A 27,826-nucleotide genomic window follows, 5' to 3' on the forward strand; every position below is an offset into this window, starting at 1 on the left:
TTCACTCTTAAAACTCTGTTCTCTTATTATCAACGAAAAGCCATCTCTTCAATGATCATACAAAACAGCATGGAAACAATGACTAAAATCACAAGAATACACACACATACAGAAAACACTAGGATAGGTTCATGACCACAGCAAAAGACTGTGATACTATAAGTAGCAGCTAGCAGAGTACAGACAACATAGTAGCAGCACAGAGAGCCAAGTGAGCCTTCTTTGAATGGTTTTATGCCAAATGATGTTTTAAATGTTTTTTCACTCAATCTCTCTAATTAAATTTGACCTAAAATCAAGCATTTTTTTGTTTGTTTATATAGAATTCTCTCCAAAGTTGCGTGGAAAGGACTCCAGATGGTAGTTTCGATCCATGTACACCACTTGTATGGTCTCCACAGAGCCCTGTGCAAACAAACACAGAGAAGTACAGCATGAGTTGCTGGGTGTGTACTGGGAGCGATTTCTGGGGCACAGGGAGATAACTGCAGATTTCTCCAGGTTCTCTGAATCTTTTAATGTTCCTATGTATCTTAGATTCATCCAACCATAAATATCATTAAATTCCAATATTTGATATGGTGTCTTTGTATTATTTTCAATTATATACATGGTTTAAATGAATTGCAGGTCGTTGCATTTTGTGGGCAGGATAAGCAGCCCACAGGCTTCACAGCTTGGAGCAAGAGACCTGAGGGAGGATGATAATAAAATAATGCAATGTAATTATACAGCACCTTTCTAAAACTACAAACTTTAGTTGGAGATTAAAAAACAATAATGCATTAAATAATAGACAAAGAGAGAAAAACATTAAATGGTAAATAAAAAAAGTTAAAGTAAATAGATAAATGACCGTAAAATGTAACTTATGTGACAATTAAAACTTTAAGCAGTCTTATATAGTTTTCTATTTGGTTTTAAAAGTGCTTGATGTGTTTTTAGTTAGAGATCATACTGAAGCTGTTTAAGAACTGGCTGCTTTCAGTTTAGTGTGGCAGAGTCAGTGTCTATTACATTTTTATGTGCACACTCAAAACAAGCTGTTTTATCTCTAAATACAATCTTTTTTTAGAATCCTTAAATGTAAAATGTACTCTCAAAACGTTTTCCTCCAGAACTGACAACTGAATAATTGGTGCCATAAAAACGTTTGAAAATTTACAGAATGGTATAATTCCAACTTGAAGGTTCTTTCCAGAACCTTTACATGATTTTGAGCTTCTTTAAACTTCTTAAAAGTTTCTTCACACTCATAATGGTTTCCTAAAGAACCTTTCAACCAGACTCTTCTATGGCACCAAGCGAATAAAAATTTCTGGGACTTGCTTTTCATTTTTTAATTCTGCATTCAGAAGGCGGCAGTAAAGCTGTTATGCCACTAAAGATCAGCCAAATGTGATTTTCTTTACTGTTTCAGAAAAAAAAACTTTTAAAATATATCTTTTAAAATATATACACACTTCAGACTGAATTCTAGGGCTGCAGCATATTTCTGAAGAGCCACCTGCCAGTGAACCCCTCAGGCTGCAGCGTCAGTAGAGCGTAGTGACTCAGAATCTTCTGATCATCTTCGTCATCTTCACAACCTGCAAGATCACATCTTCTGCAATACAGGAAGTGAGGTTCATTGTTTTTGCTGACACGGATGTCACTGTCTTTAAGATGATGACGTGTGAACGGAAAGAGAATGAAGAACCTAAACATGTATGAAGATGCTGGTGACAGCCTTAAAAAATGAAGGTGCCAGGTGCCAGTGCTCAGTATTCCTTGAAAGAAAGAGCAAATTTTTGAATTGTTAAAAAAGAAATCTGTGACTATGAAGGACCTTTCAAAGTTGTAAAGAACCTTCAGATACTGTAAAGGTTGTATACCAATTTAAGGTTCTTTCATTTACTTTAAATTCCTTCACACGTACATGTCTCAAGCCCAAAATGGCACATATATAGAAAGATATTTTCGGGAACCAAAAGTGCCATTGCACAAGAGACATTTCCGAAATAGGTATTCTTCTGACTGACAATATCTGTGTTCTCACTATAGCAACAGACTGGTTCTTGGTGAGAATGTTCCTGCTGTAGATGTGTGGCTGAGCTCAGTCAAAGAGACTTTAGAGGAGGAGTTACATACGGAGTTACTTTTGTTCCAAAAGCGTTCGATAGATAGATCACATAATAAAATCCACAAGCAACTGGGGGGTGTTGGAACCTATACCAGCGGTCACTGAGTGGAATGAAGGAAACACCTTGGACAGGTCAAACAGTTGATCACAGGGCACAAATACAAATAATAAGAGTTAAATTGTTTTTTAATTTTATTTTTTCAAAACCTAATTTTTAGCCATTCAGATATAAATGACTCATTTTGACAGTATGTTGCTGAGTGACAGGTGACTTCTGATTACATAGTGTTGCCAACCAGTATAATATATATATATATATATATATATATATATATATATATATATATATATATATATATATATATACCATGGAAATTAAAGTATTTTAGGTAAACTTAACTGCTGAACAAAGCTGTACCACCTTTCTAGTTTGTAAATGGTAGCTCTAATTAGCCTAGTAGTGTCTGCTAAAGGGCTGATCTAGCTCATCAGCTGAGCATCAAGCCCTTCATGAGCTGAACTGGGTTTGCTTGGGGTAGAAATTTGTTGACTTTGCAGGGCCATCGGGTGAGGGAATCACTACAAAAGGGAAATTGACATGTGATGGTTGGCCACTACATTCTGGGAGTTATAAAGGTCGTCTGACAGTCTTTTCCTACTTCTACCCCCAAAAAATAGGTTTTTTAATTAACCTGCAAAATGTATCGTTGCTACGTTTTTGCTGATTAAAACAAAATAAACCGCTGTAATAGAAAGTGGAAAATAACGTGTCAAAAACAGATGTTTCCTCAACCACGCCGCCATCAAACGCCACTGTTGGCACAACAGTCTCCACAACAGTCTGTACATGTCTTTCCTGCTAAAGGAGAAGCATTTTATTTACAGGTCGGATATATTTTAGAAGCTGAACAGTCATTCAGTGAAACTCTTTTTGCTTAAAACCAATGAAACAATATCCTAAATATAAAAGATGACTCCAAAACAAACCATTTCATCCGGGTGACTTAGTGTCCAGATAAAAACTGTTTCATCTCTGCAGCCTGACAAAATATCGGGTAAACTTTTTTTCCATGGTTAACATCAGGTGGGCTCTCAAATGAGAAGTTTTTATGGAAACTAAAAAAAAACTCATTTGTAATTTTAACTTCAACAACTAAGTAACTTGACTTGCTTTAAAATGTTAATGCTACTTTACTTAAACTAATGAGTGAACAGAATGTAGCACACATTGTTCTGGTAACTTACGTAATACATGAACTTGAAACCGGACCGTTTCCTTACAATTTAAAATGCTTGTTGTTTTACAGAGATTTCAGGTAATCAGGCACCTTCTCCACTGTTCTCTCGTTCTCTCTCCCTCTCTCCCTCTCCCATAATGTTTTAAGCTGATTAAAGAATATTTGGGGCTGTAGCCTCAGAAGCCCAGGCAGCCAATGCCCCTGCCTTCAAATGAGTCGCATTACTAGATATTTAAGCCATTTAGTTCCATTTCAGGGCGGCACGGTGGCGTGGTGGGTAGCGCTGTCGCCTCACAGCAAGGAGGGCCTGGGTTCGATTCCCCGGCCGGGTGACCTGGGTCCTCTCTGTGTGGAGTTTGCATGTTCTCCCCATGGGTTTCCTCCGGGTTCTCTGGTTTCCTCCCACAGTCCAAAGCATGCAGTCAGGCCAATTGGACATGCTACATGTGTCTGTCTGTCTGCCCTGCGCTGGACTGGCGACCTGTCCAGGGTGTATCCTGCCTTCCACCCGAAGACTGCTGGGATAGGCTCCAGCATCCCCCCGCGACCCTGACGGAGAAGCAGCTTAGAAAATGGATGGATGGATGGATAGTTCCATTTCAGTATGACTAGCCCAGTTAGTCCTGCTGGGTTATAGATAGCACTAGCAGCTGCAAACAAAAAAAATCATAGCATTCATACCAACTAAGTGTCTTGTTCAGTGCCCAAAATAACAGATATATCGTTTCACACTGGTCGACACATAAACATGTGTTACATCAATAATTTACAAGGAATAAGACACATACTGCTCATAACATCAGACATGCCAGTACAACACTGCACTCATAAGAACTGCTAACTGCTCTGCTGCGAGGAGTTCATGCTCAAGGGTTACCTGTCCCTCCAAATCAGTTGACCAATAGAGTGCAGGTGAACACTCTCTTGTAAGAAATACCCCGCTTTAAAAAACACCAAGTCAGAGACAAAAGAAAGATTTCAGAAAAAAAAAACAAAACGACTAAGATCAGCACATGGAAAAAAAATGAATGCAAAGCTGGAAAAATTAGTAATACATTTATATCAGAACGAGTGAAGTTGAGTCATAATATTTTTTGAAAAATGAATTTATTTTAACCCTCATTATTTACGTTTGCAACATATTTTGATCTTTTTAATATTAAACATTTTGCTTGTGGATTTGATTATTTTATCTGTAACTTTTGGCACGAAATGAACTCCACACAGACAGGGCACTGGTCTCAAATGAATGAGAAAGTTCACAACCGTCAGCCTGGTGTCTGCAAAAAAGTTCTACCCTTCAATAAAATGAGCCAATCAGCTTGCTGGTTGTAACCTGACCGAACCACTCAGATGCTCTTGGATAAAAAGACCAGAGAAGGCTTTACTGCTTGAATCATCAATCAAAATCGTCATCAGAAAACAGGCACAGGTCAAATCCAGAAAGGGCAGCAAGTAAGGAAACACAAACATAACAGGCAAAAACAGGCGAGTCAAAATACAGAACCGTCGAAATCGGAAAAAACACGACACAGGACATAAATGCTCAGTAGGTCTAGAGAGAAGCAATACCTTGCACTGAACTGTGCTAAAGGCCCAGGCTTCACACTCAAGCTAATGAGAGGTCACAAGTGTAACAGATCAGTGCTCAGGAGAGAGGGAGAGAGAGGGAGAGGGAGAGGGAGAGAGAGAGGGAGAGGGAGAGGGAGAGAGGGAGAGAGAGAGAGAGATCTGTGATAAAAGCGTGATGGAAGGTCAGGAGTCATGTGATCTCCCAGAGGATTCCCAGAGAGTCCAGGGAAACCTGATCCACAGGGATCCGTGACACTGGTAGAGTTGCAGGGTGTGAAATGCTACCCCTTGATTTGGAGACAGGTGGGCGTGCAGCAGCCAGAACAAATGGAAAAACTGGTTTTTTCGTGCAGTATTTGCACTAAAACCTCAAAACTATTCACATGAATTTGGTCAGATATCAACAGTGATTTCAAACATGCTTTTGAAACGATAATTTGGCTTTTAGCTTTGAATTCATCGATTTCAGCCCACTCAAAGAGATAGAAGTCTGGTCTTGTACGAGTGGAAACAACCGCCCCAGGAAGTTGCCGCCCCAGGAATGGCTGGTGAGTCTTTTACACAGTAGATCCTGCTTTTCGCGTCGACACTGAAAGACTCCCCCTCCAGTCTCTGGTTGCAGACGACACTGCAGAAGCAGGCAGGGCGGAAGGATTTCCCCAAAGCCTGCACAACCTGCACAATTGTTAAAGCTCATCCGAGGGTCGTAGAAAGGATTTACTAAGCCTAATGCTTAACCTAGCCCTAACCATAACTTTAACCTAGTGACCAAAAAGAAAAGGTTTTAAAAGGTTCTAAAAAAAATGAAGCCTGTAAAAAAGCACCTTAAAAACACCCCACCCCATCCCACCCCACACACACACACACACACACACACACCAGGACCAACCATGTCAGTAATTAGGAATCCACGGGAATCACAGATGTCGAGCATTTCAATCGAGTATGCTGGAAAGAAGTGGACACAATCAGTGCGATACAGAAAGGGTCATTCTACGGTTCCTAAATTAAGCAATAAAACGAAGGCAACTGATTTTTTATTTTGTGTGTGTGTGTGAGATCTTTAGTCATGTTGTGCATGAAAAGCAGCAGGTCCCAGCAGTGACTTCACACGTGTTTCATTGGAACGTGAAACAGTTTCGATGCTTGTTTTTCACTTTAAATTGGAGAAATTTAAAAAAAAAAAAAAAAACACTTCTGATAAATGTAGCGCTGTAGATTGTGTCTGTAGTGTTACTCATGAAATATGAAGTGGTTTGAACCCTTTAAATGAAATAATAACATGACGGCGGCGTTTGTAAATGTCTACACAGTCTTGCTACAGAAGCGGCAGAGGACCCACAGTCCTAACAGAGAAAATGCTCTATTGTGCAGCAGCGGAGCGAGGAATGTTTTTTTAAGAGGGTGTAGATATATTCCCCAAAAAATCCTCCTCGCAGAACACTTGTTCAGACATGTAATAAAATGTGCTCCCTCTGAGCTTCTTACCTGTACACAGAGAGATACAGACAGAGAGATGTGTAACAACAGAAGTCCTGACAAAACACAGTGAGTCAGATACAGAAGAATGTTGAGCCATCTACACCAGGTTAAGACCTTAGAGCGTTTTTTTGCAATTTCCTGTGCGTCAGCTCATGTTCACACGCTCTTCTACAGCAGATCCCTGCTTATTATTACTGCAATTACGGCAACAGCACCATGAAAATGGCAGAAAACAAAGCCGTTGGAGCAGAGCTTGATTTAAAGAGGTTCACGTACTTGAATTCGTCTTTGTTACCTTATAAAGTGTAAAATGACTTAATTAATTAAAGCGTTCGTCCATACATCACATTTCATTTCAAAGTATTTGTATATCTGTAGTTTATTGTACTACATAAGAACATCTCCAATTCTGTAAAGACATTTGGGCTGGAGGTTAGGGAACTGGCCCTGTGATGATCCCCAGCACCGACAGTCCATGACTGAGGTGTCCTTGAGCAAGACACCTAACCCCCAATTGCTCCCTGGGCTAGGATACGGCTGCCCACCACTCTGGGCAAGTGTGCTCACTGCCCACTAGTGTGTATGAGGTGTTTCACTTCACGGATGGGTTAAATGCGGAGGTGCGGGATTAAAAAGTATCACTTAACTTAACTTAATAGGACAGTCCTACCAAGGAACGGCACTACCTCGGCTGCAGCCTAGGCGTGGGAACACTGCTACAAAGGGGTTGTTAAACGCTAGAGGGCAAAATGAATGGGTTAATACGGAGCTTTGTGTACAATCATAAACGTTTTATAGAGAAAAATAGTTTTCTGAACGCAGAACAACATAAAATATTTCAACGTTTCTGTTATACTTTTAGCTTTTAACTTCAGAACTTTGTGACGGTGCTGTATGTACCTTCAAGACATCAGTGAGAGCGAGCGGCTTTACTCAGCCAATGAGCAATCAGCTCGCAAACCAATCAGCACTCAGCAGCAGTAATGATAGCACTCCACTGCCCAAAAGGGCTTTCTGTACACAAACAGAAGGATGCAGATCAATTTGCTTTCATTTTTATGAAACAGAACTTTCTCCTTTCCAAAACAAAAGGAATGTGGTTTGAAAGTTCCTTTGTAATTATGTTGAATTATTTGGGGACATGCTGAGAGGTGCCATCGAGCATTCTAATCCAGTTCTGGGAGTGAGGAAAACTGCCCTCAGTAATGTCTTCTGGGTTGGTAAGACTCTAAAGGGAATTTGTGAACGATTGATTCTTTATAGATATGCAAATGTACAATATTTCAATGCCTCCATCATTTGACTGTGCTTCAGTTCCATCTGTAAGATTTTGTAACATTATTTACATTCATGATGGCAGTGAGTGCTAATCAGAGGCAATCAGCTCAGCAACCAATCAGCACTCAGTCTCTGTACCGTTAGTGTCCTGCTGCTCAAATCCTGTTTACTGAATAAAACCAGAAAATTGCCGCTAAGTTTTTATTGATTGGATGAAAGTTTTCATTCTGAAATCCTCGCATTCAGACATGATATGGACATTTTACTGAACTGGTTTAAAAAACTGTAAGAAGTATTCAGATCTGAGATTGAAGGGTTATGATTTATTTAAACTCAAGGCATTTACAGAGATTAAGCTAAATATATAAATATATACAAACTCACCATTTATAGAGTGCTTTCTATTGGGAAGCGCCTGTCCCAAACCAGGACCCCTTTGAAGTTTGAATATGTGAAAATACTTTATTTTTACGATGCTTTTAAAGATCTTTTTGGTTTCTTGAAGTCGAAACTTGTAGATTGATCACGAATGAAAGTTTTAAATAAAAAACGCTCCGATTTTCACGTCACTACTCAAACACAGCAACTGTTAGTTCGTAGGCTGAGCCTTATTTTAGCCACAACTCTGCTTTTTAGAGCAGGAAGTGAGACTGCATCCTTGTCCCTCGTGGCCACATAGCGAGCAGTTCGATTGAATTGTTTTGAAGGAAATGTGTCCCAAATTCTGAAAAAACAGTGTGTAACATTAAGAATGGTCACTAGCGAAACATTTACTTTCTGCCAATGTGTTCAAAACTGCGTTTGGTAGCCTTGTGCTAGATAGTGGTTTTGAGTTATGCTAAAAATGAGCTACAGTTGTCACCATCGAATCATTGGATAAAGTTTCAGAGGTGTATTTATTGTTTTGCTAGAGACAAAATGAAACTTTCACTCTTTTACTTTAATAAATCAAACATAATTATGGTATAGGGTCACTCAAAGCAAAAGAATTTTATTCTAATGTCAGTTAAAAGTCCAACATATGTTTAAAGTTTGGACTTTTAGCCAAATGAGCAGAATAATCTAGTCTTTGCCCACATTCATTGATGACTCACTCTTGGGCTCCCTCTGGTGTTACATCCATCCATCCAGCTCATCCCAGCAGTCAAGACATGCAGTCAGGCCAATTGTACGTGCTAAATTGCCCCTGGGTGTGAGTGACTGTCTGTTTGTCTGCTCTGCGATGGACTGGCGACCTGTCCAGGGTGTGTCCTGCCTTCCGCCCGATGACCGCCCGATATTATACAACCAGTTTTTGGAAAATGGGAGGAATATGAAGCAGCCAGGCTTTCCTTAAAAGGCTCACATCCTGCATTTTCCAAGTTTCCAGTTCCACAGTTTTTTGTGTGAATATTTGTGTAGGTTTATGTACCCAAAAGAGTCATAATTATTTTTCCATGAGCACTATCCACCCCCTCCTTATTTCTTACAATAGAAATGGGGAATTCCCGTCCTGGAAAGCCAGATTCTTGCACAATTCCGTGATTTTTCCTGCTCAAACATACCTCACTCAACTCATCAGTTACCTAGGGTTAGTCAGAGTGTTGGAGCAGGAAAATCAAGACATTTAAAACAAGAAATTTGTTTTGAATGAAATGAATCCTTTAACTCTCCTCTTGCATGAGCAATCCAAAGGAATACGCCGGCATTTTTCAACCTAATCCCTGTCTGCTGCTTCTGAAGCATATGGTCGATTACCATGAAGAGCATTGTCCCTCTGAGAAGGACAGAAATCCCACCAATTGTAAACACACAAACACAGGTTTTCATCGGCTTCTATTATGAGTGCAAATAAAGCCAACTGTTTTTTTTTTCATATCATGTAAAAATGTTTGATGTAGTAAGCAAACGTTAAAGTTTCCAAACGTACAGTTCACTCCACATATAGTCCATATTGAAACCTAGCTGCAAAACAGCCAACTTTTATTAATTCATGCAATGTCCACTGAAATTATAAGGAGTGTTTCAGCCTAAACTGCTTTTTGAATGAGGCACAATACACGGCAGCAAATCAGAACAGAGTCAATTTACATATAACAGTCTTAAAGGCACGGTAACAAAGTGAGCATGTTTCAGGTACAACACAGTCATCTGCCAAAACTCTCTAATGACACAGCTACAGTGATCGAGCACTGGAAAAACAGAAGCATATTCAGCGGCAGACTGTTACAGCTATGCTGTGTTAAAGAGCACAATGCGAGATCTTTCTTACCCACTGCTATAAGATTCACGAGCCTCCTCACTGCAGAGGTGGTACTGATCTCCTGCTGTCTGAACTGTGCTGAACCACATCACTACATCACCTCTCTTGTTAATGCACACCATGCAATACGTCATAATCTGCTCCTCTAATGACACTTTCACTACAGACTGTAGACTGTAAATACTGCTGCTACTCCTAGGTGTGTCTATAAACACTGTTCTTAAAATACCTCGTGCCATTTACTGTCCTCATGTAATTGCAACAAAGTATTACATGCTTATATAAATATGCTGAAAAATATACTTTTGTTCATATCGTTTGTTCTTTCTTTCTGTCTACTTATCTATCAAGCTCTGTCTATCTGTACGCCTGTCTATCTGTTGGTTATCTTTAATCTACATTACATTATATTTAACCCTACGTTATATTACAATTAACTCTGTTAGATTATATTAAATCTGCATTCCATTACATTTAAGTCTACATTCCTGACTGTATACTGCATCTATTGGTCCTTTCATGACAAAATGTTAACATAATGTAAATGCTGGCTGGCATTTTTAAAAATTTTAAATGATCTAAAATGCAGACACATGGTTTTATTCCAGCTCTGATGATGTGTGCAATATGTGCCATCAACACAGGTTTCCATACAAATTAACTCGCATTCTGCAGGGTAACAAACTGGGACACCAGTTCTAGGGATCTTGGGCATATTGCTGTGTTTCAAGTCACTTGTACTTCAGTTAATTTCACATAGATTTCATTGACAGGAAGCTTACCAAAGCAGTAGTCTGTGTCTGACCGGGTGTCCATTCTCAGTGCTGTCCACTGAGGATTCATGAAGACGGTCAGCGTGTGGCCACTTCATGTGCCTATTATGAAAACACATGTACAGCAACTCAAATTTACTACAGCCTCACAATTGATTGGTTAAACTTACATATTCATTTAAAAACAGTCTGGATGGATTGGCAATGGTTATTTAGTAGTTTGCCTAATGATAAGGCTGGGTATCATAATTTAATACTTTCATGAAACCAACTGATTTACTGAGTACTACCAAGTACTGAAAATTCTGGCTCATTCAACACCACATTTTAGTGTCTAAGTACTGACAGACCTAAAACAGTGTTATAAGCGCCAGTGAGCCAATAAGCAGGTCTGTTTCAAAATCTAAAATGTTGATGGGTTAAGCATGTTACTAACATGGGCAGCAAAAATACCATCGGCAGTGTCTCTGAAGACCCTCACTACACTGTCTTTAAGATTTAACACTGGTGAGGAAAGACTGTACTGGAACTTCTTTTTTTTGTAACATTAACAAAATAATTAACATCAGTAAGACTACATATTTAGTATACATGTATTTCAGTACAACCAGATTTATTTTACTAGAGATCATTTGTAGAGATCATTAAAGCTATGAGTCCCTGTTTTAGCTACACACTGCTGTGTGTGGTCCTCCTGACCATTGAAGAAGAGTGAAAAGATGCTAACAAATGATGCACTGAAAGAGATGGACTACAGTCTGTAATTGTGAGTGTACAGATGCAAAGAGGGAGAACATAGGAAAGGTTAACAAAGGATAACTTGGGAATGTAATACATTTCCTAAGTTATCCTTTTCCCAACAAAGTACTGTTGAACTTTTGCTGAAAAAAAAACCCAATTAATTAATTGATCAATCAATCATGAAATAATACATGACTAGATTTGTAAAACCAACATTGAGTGCGATGCTGTGCCTTAAACTTTCACCACAGATGGCTAATGTAGTTCACGCTCAATAAAACATTTAAATCAATAAATATTTTTGCCATTTCTTGACATTGTCATGTGAAGACCCGCAGGGTTCGAACCAGGCTTTTCCTCAGCGTTAGCCGTTTATGGCGCTGTGCCGCCCTCATGTGGACCCGGCCTGAAACTACATTAACAGAATAGTGACCTGACAGTAAACTACAATTCCCCACTGGTAAGTTAAAGGCAGTGGTGGATGAAGTACACAAACCTTGTATTTGGGTTAAAGTCGAGACACCCAAGGTAAAATATCACTCCAGTAAAAGTAGAAGTTCCTCCCTTTAGACCTCCACTTGAGTAAAAGTACTAAATTATTTACCTTCAAATGTACTTAAGTATAAAGTAAAAGTACTAAAAGAGTAATTCTGGCTCTGATCTGGTCCTGTTATCATTTTTATAACCAGACTGGCTTCATGAACTAATTTCAGGTGAAAGTCCTCCAGCGTCTCTCTTGGTAAACCAGTCTTTTAATAGAACGTCATTAATTAGTGACGCTGACGTCTATTAAAATGATCAGAAGCACAAAACACTGAAGGTAAACAGTTTCCATCAGGGAGAACCGAGTGGCTCTGAAATCACTTTTACACACAAGCAAAGTTTCAGTTTAAGATTACTTTGTAAATTAGTTACAAGTAGAATAAAGACTGGCTTTAAACTCAGGATCACAGATGAGCTCCTTTACTATGTTGATCTGTAGGCCTCTGTTCATAAACATAAACCAGCCCAAACTAATTTACTATAAAATGAAATGGTGTTTGTAGAAATTCAGAAAAAAGCCGCGTCAGTCTCGACTGCATATGTGGACATATTTCTATATTGTGCTCTATTTACACAAAGTTAGGTTAGTTCATCATTTATGTTGAACAGACTCTCCCAAAGTTTTACGCTGCTGCGCTGACGTTGAACCGCGTGCTGCACTGGGTCGGTATGACCAACAGGTCAAAACCAGCTCTGAACAAAGTGACCGCTGGGCCCTGATTGGTGCTCTGGCTTTGCGCTTCTTCTGTTTTGACATGTTACGTTTTTATACACACAGAAACCAAAAGGAACGACAGATTTCTCAAAATGTAGGAGGAAAAAGTGGGATATTAGACTCTGAAATGTAGTGGAGTGAAAGGAAAAAGTGGAGAAACTTCAGTACAGATACACCAAAAATACTAAAGTACAGAAACTAATTACATTTACTGAGTTACTCAGTTACTGTCCACCACTGGTTAAAGGTGTTGGTGAATGACAACATGAACCTATTCAACAAAGATTTCTTCAGCAAATCTTTAGCTTCACTAACAGTAACAGTGCATCGGCCCGTCTGTTCTCGCTGCATAAACACACTGTGACCTACTGTCGGTGAGGGTGAGGGTGGGGGTGGGTGAGACCGTTTGGGACCTGCAATACCTGTTGGGTAGGTTGTACTCCATTACTGTGGTTGTGGCTTGGGCTGGGAAAAAAAGCTGCCGAGTGTTGAAGACAGACCCCTGGGGCCTTTTTCACCCTCAAAAGGTTCAGGAATGCTGTCTTTGTGAGGCGTGTGGAGGCAGAGAGAAGACCCGAGACTAGTCACGGGCAGTAAACACACAGCGCCTCCATCTCCACGGTTCCTCGTGTACATCTCGGTCGAGGGCCAGGCCATGTTAAACCTGTCCAGCAGGCACGGTCGCGCTTCAGAGCCACAGTCACATCACGTGGGGCGGTTTCTGAGGAGAGCGTGAGGGTGGCCTGCGTCCAGACACGGGTGGTGAACTGCACGGTGTGATTTCTGTCAGGCGCATTCTTTAACATTTGAACGGCTTCGATCCGCCTATCGGTGTCAAGTTTGGACACGCAGCTCTCAGACACGCCCAGTGCGTGAAGCAGGTAAGGTGGATCAGGAAATTGCGCTGCGGCTTTGCGCAAATGCCCGACAGTTTTTTTCCCCAAACTGACGCGGTGGTTTAGCAGCATGCGGGGCGCAGAGCCTTGACCCCAACCGTGGATTGTTGTTTTTTCCCCATGCTGGGTCTCAGGACGGCGGACTGGAGAAGATGGGTTCACTGCTCATAGGACTGCTCCTGCTGCTCGTGCCCCAAACTTCAGGTGAGTCGAGCAAGCTTTCATCAGCCATGACGGGCCATCAATCAGAGCAGAGCAGGCTGGGGAGGTTCTTCTTATCTGCCTGCCTTTTACTTGTAACCTTTAACCGAATTAAACTTCTGAGTGCGAAGAGGAGCCATCAATATTTTTTCATGGATTTTCTTTATTTAATAAGGGGGAAAAGTACTGATAAGCAGCTACATAGCACCCAGCCCATTCACTGTGTAGAGGACATCTAACTAAACTCTAGGCTCATGTGATTCAATGGTCTGAAAACACTCCTGTGTGACCTTTGTGTTCTATTACATTACTAAAAAAGGTTCATCGAGGGCTCTTTAGTCAAGAAAACGGTTCTATTCAGAGCTATGAGCTCTATATACAACCATCCCATGCTTAATTGGTTCTGTGCATGGTGAAATGGCTCTTCAGGCTTATGGAAAATGTGTTATTTATGGTTCTACATGGAGCCTTTTAGACAGTGGTTCTATATAGCACCCAACAGAGTTATTTTATTTTTACAAGACCCTACAGAACCATATGCAGCACAGTCTCCATCAATCTGAAGAATCGTTGAACCATTTCAGAGGACCGTTTAAGCGTGTCATGGTTCGATATAGAACTTGGGGTTCTAAATAGAACCATTCCTGTCTTGAAAGAGCCCTCGAAGAGTGTAGAGTCATTTAAAGGTGCTCTGTTGACAAAAGCTATTCATTTAATCTAGACAATAAAGGGAGGCATCCTGGAGCAGAGCCAGGTTTGCAAAACGAGACATTCTAAGGATTTGTTTGTTTCTTTTTTGCATGAATGCCCACCAGATTATACAGGCTGTCTCCTATATGCCCCCCCCCAAGGTGGATCTGGACCCTCCCTTTTGACCTAGTATTAAAATGAGAATTGGTTATGGAGAGAACTGAGGATGGCGCAACATCAATCATTAACCAGCAATCTGTTACTGTTCAGACTGAGGGCATTGTGCTAAAACGTGTTCAGAGGCATTAACCAGTCATCATGGTGTTCCTGCGTAGTTCCTGCAGACCTACGTTCATACTGGCACAGATTAGACTTGGAGATTTTCCCCTGAACTTTTTAAACATCAGCTTTCTTTTAATTCTGTTTGACGCTGATCGGTAATCTCACTAGTTGATGTTCTAATGGGACTGACTGAAACCACATTAGCTGAGAATGATGATAAGTGGACATACAGTATCAACCACAGCCTGACATACGTGATCACCAGCAAACCCAGCATGTACTGTGTTTTGGATGCTGGTATGATGGTCAACCAGCACTAGGCCATTATAGACCAGCTTAAAGCATGGGACGCATGCTAGGTTGTGCTAAGTTGTTGTTTGAAGTCATTCACTGTTGGAGCACAATATAGTGTCGGTGATATTGCAGTGTTTTCAAATTCTCAGTGCTAAATCTTTTGGTTGTTCACCAGTCAGTTCATTGTATAGCAAATGGCATGTGGTGAATACTGAATGAGTAATCAGATGGACCATTCTGAGCAGAGCGAGAGAGTTCCTGTAAAATCCCTGTAAAATGACTGGTCCATTGCAGTGTCCCCACCCAGCCACTGATTACAGTATTAGGTACGCTCAAACAAAACCATAGATATGCTCCTGCTAATGGATTGGTAAATGTGCTGCGGTCTTCACATGCATGGCACAAGGTTCTCTGCTCTGGCTCAAGTCTCTACATGTGTAGGAGAGAAGTGAATACTTCAGGTTTTGTAGTCTCGTCCCTGAGAAAGCGGTAGAAATACACCGCTCATATGTATCTGTTGTTCCGTTCGGCTCTGCCTGTGTAGGCGACTGTTTCTACTGCTCATTTTGAGATTTGCATATGTGATAATGGTGTCTCAAAAGTTTTTGGTTCTGCAAATGCAAATATGGGGTAAGCAAAGAGCCATCATGCTGCTTAATTGTCCCTTAACACCTAAGCCACTTCAAACAAAGGCTGTGCTCTTTGCAGTTTGGCAGCATTAAGGTGCTGATGCATTCACTTTTTGTTTACAGTTAATCGTTAATGAATTATTTCCCAGGAGGTCTACTTATCACTTTACTCCGGGCTTTTGTACCAAAACAAGTCGCAGTTCATTTTTACACGACCATTTTCCAACTTCTTTTTTATTTCAGAGCGAAACAGGCAGATTTAATGACTGTGGCTTAAAGACTGACTAATGATGCACCTAAACTGCTTTCGGTTTTCATGACGGCACAAAAACAATAAATTCAGGACGTGCTGTTTTTTGTGTGCTTCATTTGGACTGGGGAGTGAGCGGTACACTTTAACTATATTTATATAATACATCAAACCTATTAGTTTAAGAAAAGCAAGGAAAATTCTGTTTTCTTTTGGAATATGATATGGACCATATTAAAGACAATGACTGCTTTGCTCAGGCCTCCAATCCAAGATAATTAAATAAACAAACATTTTGCCTAAGTTATATGTTTAAATGATAACCAAGACGGTGTGCACAGTGTGAGTACAGTGACAGTTCTAATCCACGTTTAATCTATACATAGATTCATCTATATATCGAGGCTCAATTTGAAGAATCCATTGACCTACTGAAGATGTTTTAGATGCGATGTCAAGGCTGTAACACAATTTGTTTAATCAAAGTTTATTGCAATTCATAGGCAGGATGTCTTGGTAGTTTGCTGTAGGTCTATATTTGTGCCATCCCTGACATTTATGCAATCGATATCTTTCAAGTCTAGACTTGTGAGGAAGCCTTTCGCTTAAGCAGTGCAGTAAAAGCTCAGACTGAACGTATCGTTTATCTCTCTTATATTCCAAGGCTGAACAACCATATTTCTAAAGGGCCTCTTTTTACCCCTTTTTATGAATAATGTATTAACCATCTGTCTTCCACATAGACTTCATAAAGTCTGTGTTGTTTCCTCTGTGCTTGCTCTAAGGTTGAGGCTTAAGCTCTGCTCTATGCTAGCCTGAGCCACCCTCCATCACACCCTAATGTCACAGTGCCCAGTTTCACATATACTGTTTCTCAAAGGATGTGATTCCATGTCCTATACCAGGGCCGGCAGCATGTGGTTCCTCTTTTACTACCCTGTTGCAGATCTATAGCAGAATTAGATTTTTAGGTAAAAGTAAAATAATGCTCTTTTGCAGTAAAATCAAGCTCTGCTAGTTGTTCGGACACAAGCTTAACACTAAATAATCTTAACCTTTTAACCTTGAAGATTGGGGCACAGACTGCTGATCACCATAGCAAGGCAGACCACAGTCTCGCCTAGCTGGTAGCTAACAAAAAGGCAAAGAGAGAGATTTAAGATGAACATCGCTCATTTGGAAATGGATGGATTAACCCATAAGCACTCAGCTGGTTTCCTGATGCATTTAATCTGCAACGAGAGACTGTCCAACTCTAAAAAGTCGCGAAGCTGAAGCCAGCTTTGCTTTCGCCAGCTTCTTGCTGGAATTTTCTCGTTCCATCTTTGACCACCATGTACAACCGTTACATTCTGGCACCTTAGGCACCATTTAAGGAAAATTCTAATAAGAACGAGAACCTGATGTTAGTCTCGTTAAAAGTCGAATGTTTAATGTTCATTATAAGAAACATATTCCAATTTTGTGGAAAAGTTTCCTGCCAGAAATACTTTTTTTGTTTTTGCTTATTTTGACCCTGTAACAGTTACTAGTACATTAGAATTTACTGAGGCATATTTGCAGCCAGGATGGTGAAACCTTGCTTCAATAAAGTGGACATGAAATGTTGTGGCTCCCAAGGTGGTTTGATGATTTTTGTTTGTTTGTTTGTTTGTTTGTTTTTTGGAAACTTGACAAACTTGGGTTGCTGACTCCTGTCCTGTACTACATGGTCTGCCAATGCTATGCTCTCAATGTATCCAGACTTTGCTATAAACTGCGAGGTGCTAGTGCTGTTTGTCATTAAATCTGACCAGATAAAACTGTCCAGAGTGGGTTTTTTATGATTTCTTCCACACTAAAATCAGAAAAATTACACACAGTTGGTGAAACCTGACACACTTACAAAATACTACACAGTGTTTTGCAAACCACCAAACACACTTTTCTACATTGGACTCAAATCTAACCTTCTTTGCCATTTCAGTTCATCACTTTTCAGAATACCACACCTGGAACCAATTAATCAAACATGACCATCAGGTGTACAGACAGTTAGGTGCTTTATTATAAACTCATCATCAAGTATAGGCAATATAAACAGGTAGCAAGTTAATTTATTTTATTTTTTTCCTATTCGTGCTTTATTTAGCAAATGTTCTGAATTTCAGTGTGAAATGGAACCTTTGGAAATGATAATGATGGCGATGAGTAAAAATCTTCATCGGTGTGCAGTACTGGTCTTGTTGTGTTTGGTTATGCATGAAATTCACTCTAATAGTATCTCTGCATAAAATCAAATCATGAGACCTACAGCGCTAGAAAAGCAGAAATGTTAAAGGGGTTTTTGATTGAGCACAGTGGCGTCTAACTGTTTCCCACAGAGTCGGGTTGTGTACCGCAGGCTGTAGCTCTCCAGTTAAGAAGACTAATGCTGTAGCCTGTTTTTAAATGACAGCTAGTCTAGTAGGTTTCTTTTCTTTCTTAAACATAGAAAGAGCTTCTGGATCTAAAGGTGTGTTTGCCTTCTGTGTGACACCAATGTGTGTCTAACCTGGTGTTGCCAGGGGAACCAGAGAGAGTCTGGTTTTGAGCCCCAAGTGTCTGGATGGTTCACTTTCTAAACATATAGTAGATTGTGCTGTACAGCTGTGTCCAAACAATGCAGTAGCATTAGATGGAATAATTATTATAGTGTTCAGTCTGGATAACACACTTTGGTTTTGCACAGTGCAAACTATTGGCTACCTTCTGTCCATTGCCAAGCTACACAAATTTAGCGTAGTGATTGTTCTGGATCTCCCTGAGCATCTTATTGTAGATATTTTATATAGCTGCACTTCCCACACTCTATTCTTAGCCATGAAAACTGATGTGATGTGGGTATTGTGAATGTCCCTTTTTTTGTTTGTTTGTTTGTTTGTTTGTTTTTCTTTGTTCCTGCATAGTGTGTGTTACTCCAGAGGAACTTACGGCAGAAATGTCCTTGTACACCATTTGTAAACGGTACCTTGTATAACATGCTAATTAATCTTTCTGACACATCCTGTCAAATGGATTCTGATTTTAATCAGCTTGTTTTCTGTAGAATCAGGGAGTTTCCAGTTTGCCATGACGCAGTAGTCCGTTATATCAGGGCATGCTGGTCATCTATTAACCTTCTGTACATGCTGCTTAATTAATATTATTGTTTTGGCTCTGGTAAAATGAGCCGCCCCGTTCTCCTTCTGTTAGATTGTTTTCAGGTATACAGTTTGGAACTGTTCTAACTCCATCCGTTCATGCTCTGCCTGTCCAGAATGTCTTCAGCTCACAGTCCACCCTGAAGACGTTTCTACGGTGACCTTGTCCACCTCCCTTCCCCTGGACCAGTGTAGTGTATGTGAGCTCAAAGATCAGGTTGTTGGAAACTGTGTTACCTCCCTGAAGATTGAGCCCAGTGAAAATGCCACGGTGCACTTGAATTGCACAGAACCCCACGAGGCCATCTCAGTCCTGATTGAGAACAGAATTGGTAAGAAACTTTATCTGTTCTGGTATTGCAGTTTCACACCGATAGGGGCCAAAGGGAAAAATAATAATAATATTGCAATAATTCAAGACATTTTCAGAATACCCAGTCTGTATCACAATCTGTATTAGTTTTTTTTCCTGATGTTTACTAAGAAATGTTTCCATTTTTGAAATGTCTGTTGACCTTTACATTGTGTGTAAATTTCATGATGAATGGACCAAAACAAATGGCTCAACTTTTATATAAATAATTATAAATAATATATATCTTTTTATATATGTGTCTCTATACACACAATGGCTCAACAGCAATATCTGCACAGTTACTGGTTGCTTTTGCAGCTTTAATTTGACAGTATGATACCACTGATTGTTGTTTATAGGCTCTTAATAATTGGCCAAATTCATAGAGATAACAATGATATATATTATATATTGCTGTCAGCCTAGAACAGCACTGCTGAACATACAGTTGCATACATGCAGTTCATGTTACCGCTATAACAGCTAATCTGCTTTCCCAATCACGCTTTTTAAGGATATGTCCTGTAACTTATTATTTGCAGAATGTACCAAAACGGATTGCACTCCTGAACGAGGCAATGTGCCAGCCTCCTTCCTCTCAGGATTCAAAAGGAAGCTTGTGTGGGAGCTGGGGGCTCCTGCAGAAACGAATTTGGCTGTGAACTTTTCTGATCATGGTCTGAAGAAGGTGGCCGAAGGGGACAAGTGTGACGATGGATACAGATACGCTGTGGTCACGAAAGGATCCGATGCTAAGCTACAAAGTCAGCCGTACTGCAGGAATGTTGGTTCTGCATATTTAACGCTCCCTAATCGGGCCACGCTGACTCTGCTAGTCTCACAGCAAGAGGAGCTGCCCCTCAGCCTATTCACGGTGATGCCACAACCTCCCCAGAAACGTGTGTACCACTCATTCTTCTACTGCTTCTGCTAGTGATGGCATGATGCCACTTTTTCCTTTCCAATACCAGTATTGAAACATTGAGTATCAGCTGATGCCGTTTCAAAAAGGTACATATTTGTACTTTTTCCTAACTTAATACTTTTAAAAAAGATTAAAAATAAGGTGTTTAATGTGCAAAGTCAGTGCAGAACTCTCTTAAATATATATTGAAATGGAATGTAGTGTAGTTGCATATCCTGGCTAAAGATACTGAGGACATACCCTTGAGTGTACCACCCCAGTGAAGGAAAGGAACCCTGAAAAATGAAACCCTGAAAATTTGTTACAGGACCGAATGGATTCTTTCTCTTTTTTTTCAAATTGATATTCAAGCTAGCATTTTCAGCTGAAATTGGCCAGATACCAATGCCCCTAGATATAGTTATGCCGTCTCTATCTGCTGCTGCTTCTTCGTTTTGATATTGGGTAATAGCGAAAATCTCGTATGTGTGAAAATTTATGTGTTTTTCTGACAGAAACACTAGAACGTGTCATTCGTGCATCATTCATCATCATCACTTTCACTGTTGACCTTGTTAATGTTTTTATTTTTATCAAAAGGAGCCATAGTACCTGGTCAGTCAGTGAAGGTGACCCCGGACCCCAACACCAGGGTCATCATCAGCAGGAAGCTGGCGAGTTCTGATTGTACCGTGTGTGTGGGTGAGGGCCCCTCACAGACCTGTGCTCCACAACAGACCCTTAGTGAATCTTTGACCACGACTGTGGATTTCAGCTGCTCCAAGCCTCAGGATGTCTTCTCTGTTGAGGTCAATAGGGATCTTGGTAAGCAGTCCCAGTAATTTGTCCCAGGGATGCAGGTAGGAATTTTGGGCTCCCTGAAACTGTATGCCTTACCTCATTTCCCTTAGCAGAACCTGGGTCAATCTTGTATCTTTAATCATTCATCCCCATTTCCTTTAATTGCCTCTTTGCGAGGATAAGATGTGAAGACAAAGGAATCCGTTTGTCAAATGAGCCGTTTGTCAATCATCACTTTCACTGGCAGTAATAAACACTTATACCTTCTTCCATCAGCTGACTTTTTTACCTGGTAATGCTTTATTAAAATTCAGCCATGTCAGCAATGAAATTCAAGGAGTCATGGAGCAGCAATTAGAGAGATGAGGTCCACCCCATCACAACTTTTAAACGTGCCACAGTATTAACCCTTTATTTTATAGCCCCATAATTCCAGTTCTTACTGAGCAAATACAAATATAAGGAACAGGACAGCATATCCGTAAACTGTATTGAATTCTGAAATTCGATATGCTGTTCCGAAGCTCAGAAGTGTTGCCTCTATGCTGTCAAAACCAAAACTCTAATGAACTGTTTTTGACTAGTATAGGATATAATAGCAAGTCACGTTATTCAGACCCCACAAATTTCCATAAACCTATTGTTTATCAAATTATAATCCATACTAAATCCATACTTTTATCAGCCCTATTGAAAGAAGGAGGGGCCTGAGACGAGAGTAACCTTATAATGCATAGCAGACACTGGACCACTTAGTACTTCTCCTTCACTGTCTAGTTACATGTGACGTCTTAAGACATATTTTGTACTATTGATTTATAAGGTAAAAACTCAAAAATGCAAAAAATTGCAGTTCTACTTCCTACGGAACTTGACTTGGCTAAACCACTGACCATTTACATGGGGGTTCACTAAAGGAGTGACAGCAGAATGCAAGATGTATTGATGCTGGTGCTATATCTAAACCTAGTACTCAGTTAATATTTAACAGATAAAGCATTTTGATTGAAAGTAATGGCTTATAATTAATAATCTTCATGGGCCCTTGGAATCATCCTGATCGTCCTCACATCCTGTGCCCCTGATAAGTCCATTCTCAAGTTACAGTGCTTATTGCGAGAGCTAGTGGATGCTGGCATCCTGCTCTGCACACTAAGGGTTTTCTGATGGTTTTGAGCACATGGGTCATTTATGAAGGCTGTGAGGTGACAAATGTAACTTCTATCGAGAGTGGGCACCTCAAAGCTTTGCATTTACAAAGTGTTATTATCTAAAGCCCTGAATACGTCATATTGTCACCCATTATAATATGTCCTCTGTTGTCACCAGGTAATGGATGGAAACGGTTCTGATGGGTATTGTTCTGTTCTACACAGCTAAGTGTATGTGCCTTATTTCCCCCCTCAGATTGTTCAAAGGACTGCAATTATAATGCAATACATCCAGAGAGTTCCATCTTCCGAGACTTTGACAGGACCTTTACATGGGACATGAAAGTGGTATCCTCAATGGCCTTCCAGCTAGACTTCCCAGCACCAGGAATGAGACAGATTCCATCATCAGATCACTGCCCCGACAAACACACCTACACCATCTTAATGTATGCACGAGCAGGAACTGTTAGCTTGGGTACATTCTGTCGAAACGGCACCATCAGTCGGATGCAGGTTCTTTACAAAGGTCGTGTTACACTGATGGTTCCCAGAGACACAGACCTGATATCATCGAACTTCAAATACTCAAGAACTAGTGGTAAGCAATGGAAGTTTTCATTTACATTTACAGTTTATAGCATTTAGCAGACGCTCTTATCCAGAGCGACTTACAAGAAGAGCTTTGTCTGTCTAGAGAAAGTATCTTTGCTAGTTACCAGTAGGTTAGAGAGAAAGATGGTCCTGAGCTCAGATACTGCTAGAAACAGAGTGACTGTAGAAACCCAGAGAAAGGAACAGAGTTGAACACAGAACTCTGTGCCGTACAATACAATAGAGTAAACTACAAAACACAGTGCAATACAATAAAATATATAAGTGTAGCACAATATATTGCAAACAATACTTAATTCAGTTTCATTTCAATTCGAGACGATGTTAATGTTTTCATTTGATTTGAATGAGAAGGTTCCATGTCTGACAGAAAAAATTGAGTACCATATTTTAGTAGCCACAGTGTTGTGGTCATTTTATTGACCATGTTTTATATTTGTTACATAGCTACCCGCAGTCCAGATAGGGCACTTTTAGCAAAAAGGGTTCTATATAATACCAATATATTAATACAAAAATACAAAATATTTTCTTTGACATAACAGAAGTAGAGTAGTGCTGTAGTGCTTGAGTGAGTTGATGATCTAATTCCACGTTGGCTTAAGTGGTTGTTGTTGTCGCTGCTGTTGTTGTTGTTGTTGCTGCTGCTTTAATTTAATCATAAAATATGGAGAAATGGAAAGAAATTGTGTTAATGATCTATTTAACCATTCAAAGAGCTATTAAGCATTCTAATAGTTCTTTTCATGGTTGAATGGATCTTCAGCATTAGCCAGTACCTTTTCAAAAACTCTTGTGTGTATAGTCGTGTCCTATGTACAATTTGAAGTAATTGCAGTACGCTACTATAAATAAACATGCAATTTGAAGTACATCATACCTACTTCCTTGGGAACCGTGTTCAAGGAAGTAGCTGTGATGTACTTCAAACTGCATGTTGTTTTGCATTCATTATTTTATGGACTGGAGCCCTGATTCAACACTGCTGATATCTTTTCTTTGTTAAATTCCAGTAGATCAGATATAGAAATAAAAATCACCATAGCCTTATGATTATGAGGTAATAAAAAAGTGATTTAAAGAAATTCTTTGGCCATTTTAATCCTGCATAAACAAGACTTTTGTCCATATTTTACATGTAATGTTTATAACTGTAGGTTCAGCATCAGCAGTAATGGATGCCACTCTTCCTCGTGGGCAAACAAACACGGACTTCTTCAGTGCCCATGACATCCCTAGCGATTCTGTGATGAAGTGGAACTTCGTTGTACCTCCCATGCACAACTTCACCATTCAGTTCTTGAGCTACGTGAAGCCAGAATGCCAAAGCAAAGAAGTGAAAGTTACATACCAGCAGAACAAGGTTTCAATTGAAAAAGCTCTGACGGATGAGCAACCAACCAATTATCAGGGAGACTTCAGCCTGTCTTTGACAAATTGTGACGCGGTGCGGAAGGCTGGTGTCGCTGGCCTCTCTCTCAGCTACAGGGTCTCTGTGTTCAGGAGTGGATATCCATGTAAGTATTGTTTTTTTTTTAGTTACATGCGAAACCTGACTTTGCATCACGTTGCTGTGATGTGAAATTTTCAATAGAGTGCATTTTTTTTATATCTTTATATTTTTATATCTTTTTATCTTTACACTGGAGTCATTCAGTATTTTCTATATTTGATTAAAATCCTAAAGTGTATAGATTTATTGCACAATTTGTCAGTACTAGATTCCTTTTTTAGAGCTATAATGTGCCCATCATTCTGTTTTTGGCAGATCATTGCACAGTAGATCTCCAAAGCTTTCAAGGACTGAGTCTCCAAATAGAGAACACAAACCCAGCCTCTTTCTGTGAGTTCCGCATGGACTCTGTGGTGCAGGAGAAGATCGTGGTGCCTGCAGGCTCCAAGGTCGACCTGTCCTTCCTTGACTGCCCTAGTGACGAGCTCCTTCTCACAGCCACTCAGACCATAGGTAACCATTACAGTTTCCCTGCTTTGAATGGGAGTGATATGGCTTAAAATGAATGAAAGTTTGTTTCCAGTTAGAATGATGCTAGTTTATTCAGAAAAGAGAATGTGTTTTAACAGCTGGTGTTAAGAGTACACCTCTTCCTCTTCTACAGCCTCACTGACCATACCCTTAACGATCTTGTTTTCTGCCATTAAAAGTCGACTTAGAATATATGCAGTATTCACTCACCTACACTCCTAAAGATGGTGTCTCAAGATTTCTTTAATAAAGAAAATGGATCGGTATAGAACCATGAAAGCTCAAAGAACCCTCTGCATGATTAAACGGTTCTTTACATCATGAAATGGTTCATCAGATTGATGGAAAATGTGCTCTAGATGGTTCGATGTAAAACCTTTTTGAAAAGGGTTCTTCTGTTGTGATGATGTCAAGCTTGTAACAGTAAAAGAACCCTTTTTCAAAAGGCTGTATATAGAACCATCTGTAGCACATTCATGGATGCTTTCCAACAATCTGAGGAACCTTTTTCATGATGCAAAGAACCCTTTAATTGTGCTTTGCTTAAGAAGGTACTTGTACAAATACTTTCTCTTGCTGATACTGGAACAGCATCTTTTATCTTTTTTTTTATTATTTTTTTATTGAGAAATAAATTTTATTCATTAGTGCTTTTTACAACAAACATAGTCACAAAACCGCTTTACAGGAATCAGCTGTTCTGTTCTACATTGTCGACGTGTCCTACAGGTGCGCATATTTATAGATAGCATATCATCTCAAAAGAGGGTGATATCAAGCTGAGTTTGTATGATACACTTGAAGTATGGCTAAATTAGCGTTTTAAAGCATAATTATGTACTCATGGGAAAAAGAATGTTTGAACACTGGGTCTAAGCCCCTAGTGAACAAGCCAGTCACCATCATGCTTGGCTGCAAGTTTTAATACCAGTTTTAACATTCCTTCATCCACTTTGCCTCACCATTTCTCTCTAAATCTTGGGGGCCATTGTATCATTTATTAGCTGAAGTGAAGTTCATTAGATGAGCCCTTGGAGGAGAAAGAGTCACCGTCAGAACTTCATCGAGACCTGGCACATTTCCCTTTTTCAAACCCCAAAAAAGTTGGACAGAGCTGTTTATGCTGTTTGACTGTGCTCGGAGGTGGGAAATTGAAACTGGGAATTGCATTTTCCTCCATACAATTGAGCTACAAAGTGGGGAGAAACATGGGTGCCTCAATGAAAGCGAGTAGTGTTAGCAACAACTTACCCAGCTACTGCTCTAAAATGGGCATTTACTTCTCAAAACGGCTAACTTTACTCTTTATATCAGTGTTATAGGCCTGTATGTTGAATGATCTAAAGCAGTAATCATTTAAAAGTAGAAAAGCCGTTGTTCTTTTTGTTCTGAGCTTGAAGTTGAGAACTCTGTCCCAACTTTCCGTAAGAATTCCAAGCTGAAGTGGGATATTCCAAGTTATGACCTTCAGCTGAACCTAGCAACGTACCCATAAACTATGTTTTAAATATTTCATATTTTAAAACCAAAACGCTTGTTTCAGTGTTGTCCTATTGGGTTTGAGGTAGCAGACTGTATCTGTTTTACGTGGCTTCAGATAGACCTTCATTACTCTGCTAGTTAGCATGCTAAAGGCTACACGACTAGCAACAATGAAAAGAAAGGAAATACACAGCAGTTTTGAACCAGAATTCACAGCCAATCAAAGCAGATAATCATATAAAGTATGTACATTACACCAAAATGTAAAAATGTTTTTAAAAAATGCATTATAGGATTTACATGGCTAGCTCTATAGCTTACTGATGCTAACCTAACCGAGGGCTACATTCACCATATCCCTTTGCAATGCATTTACACTGAAAAATCTACTCTTCAATGAAGTTGAGATGCACTTCTGAGTGAGGAATTTAGGTTTCTGAAGGCATGTTGGGGAAAATCCTCAAGTTTTGCATGTTCTTGTTTTTCCTCTCTCTTGCAGAGTGCCAGAGCTTGTCCTCGTGTTCAGTGAATGGCATTCTCCTCACCATCCCCTCTTTGGACTTATGCCTGCCTACTCCTCTTCGCCAGTTCAGATGGGACCTGCGTGTTCCTGAGCAGGGTTCGGTAGAGCTGAGCTCGCCTCAGGGCAGCCTGCACCAGTCTGTGCCGGGGCAAGAGTGCGATGGTTCTGTCTCTTTGCTAGTCTCTGACACTGATGGCTCCAATATTGGCCGCTTCTGCTATCGTAGCAATCAAGGCACCATCCAGAAGGTCCAGATCTTTTCTAATGTCACCATCTCTGCTAAGGCAGATGGGACTAAAGACCTGAGCCAACAGCAAGGATCTATCTTTAACATCTCCTTCAGGTCTGAGATCACAGGTAGATTTGAGCTTCCTTGCTATCGTAGCTAACATAAATAAAATCTAAGCTCAGTCTTATTTCCAGTCCTACTTTTCTCACAGTTTTTCTCCCTTTTCTTCACAGAGACGCTGATCTATACTGTGTCTCCACTTGTGTCAACTCCTGTTCTCCTTGCAACGCCCAGCTGGCCTGGAGCAATGAAGGCAGACTCCACCATATCATGGATCGTCACCATTCCAGAGGAGTACAGTGCAGAGTTACTCTTTATCAACGTCTCCCAGCCTCGGTGTGAGAGGAGCCACACCAGAGTGGCCATTCAGGAGATGGGCTCAAGCGAGGAGCAGAGCTTCCGGGAAGACGAACAATACAACGACAAATACGACATTCAGAGTAGTTTCTACCTCAACATGTCTAACTGTGAACCTGAGCATGGCACCTTCACTGCTCTCAGCAAGATCTCCCTGCAGAAGAAAACGCGTAAGAAACTCACAGTTTGAACGCTCCTTTATTTTTTGATGGACCTTCACTTTTTTTAATAAACATGGCAGTTTACTACTGCATAC

The 27,826-nt window shown here is 40.1% G+C and overlaps 1 protein-coding gene and 1 long non-coding RNA gene across 3 annotated transcripts in view; one reads left to right on the forward strand and one right to left on the reverse strand.

Moving 5' to 3' along the window:
- Positions 1-13,483, reverse strand: LOC108440205. Of its 2 annotated transcripts, XR_001858815.2 has the most exons (4): positions 13,129-13,483; positions 10,717-10,809; positions 1,464-1,606; positions 1-405 (listed from the first exon to the last, which is right to left on the reverse strand). It is a non-coding gene; the product is annotated as an uncharacterized LOC108440205 (long non-coding RNA). The 2 variants fall into 2 exon arrangements; XR_001858816.2 differs by lacking the exon at positions 1,464-1,606.
- cdcp1b (CUB domain containing protein 1b) overlaps positions 13,468-27,826 on the forward strand; it is a 17,030-nt gene continuing 2,671 nt past the window's right edge. The window contains exons 1-9 of the mRNA XM_037535314.1: positions 13,468-13,806; positions 19,226-19,441; positions 20,007-20,363; positions 20,969-21,193; positions 22,577-22,921; positions 24,093-24,452; positions 24,704-24,901; positions 26,901-27,281; positions 27,387-27,740. Of these exons, the coding sequence (XP_037391211.1) occupies positions 13,755-13,806; positions 19,226-19,441; positions 20,007-20,363; positions 20,969-21,193; positions 22,577-22,921; positions 24,093-24,452; positions 24,704-24,901; positions 26,901-27,281; positions 27,387-27,740 (2,488 nt within the window). The 5' untranslated portion in view covers positions 13,468-13,754. The remainder of the gene's footprint in view (positions 13,807-19,225; positions 19,442-20,006; positions 20,364-20,968; positions 21,194-22,576; positions 22,922-24,092; positions 24,453-24,703; positions 24,902-26,900; positions 27,282-27,386; positions 27,741-27,826) is intronic.

Source organism: Pygocentrus nattereri, chromosome 27 (genome assembly GCF_015220715.1).
Source record: "Pygocentrus nattereri isolate fPygNat1 chromosome 27, fPygNat1.pri, whole genome shotgun sequence".
NCBI classification, from domain to species: Eukaryota; Metazoa; Chordata; class Actinopteri; order Characiformes; family Serrasalmidae; genus Pygocentrus; species Pygocentrus nattereri.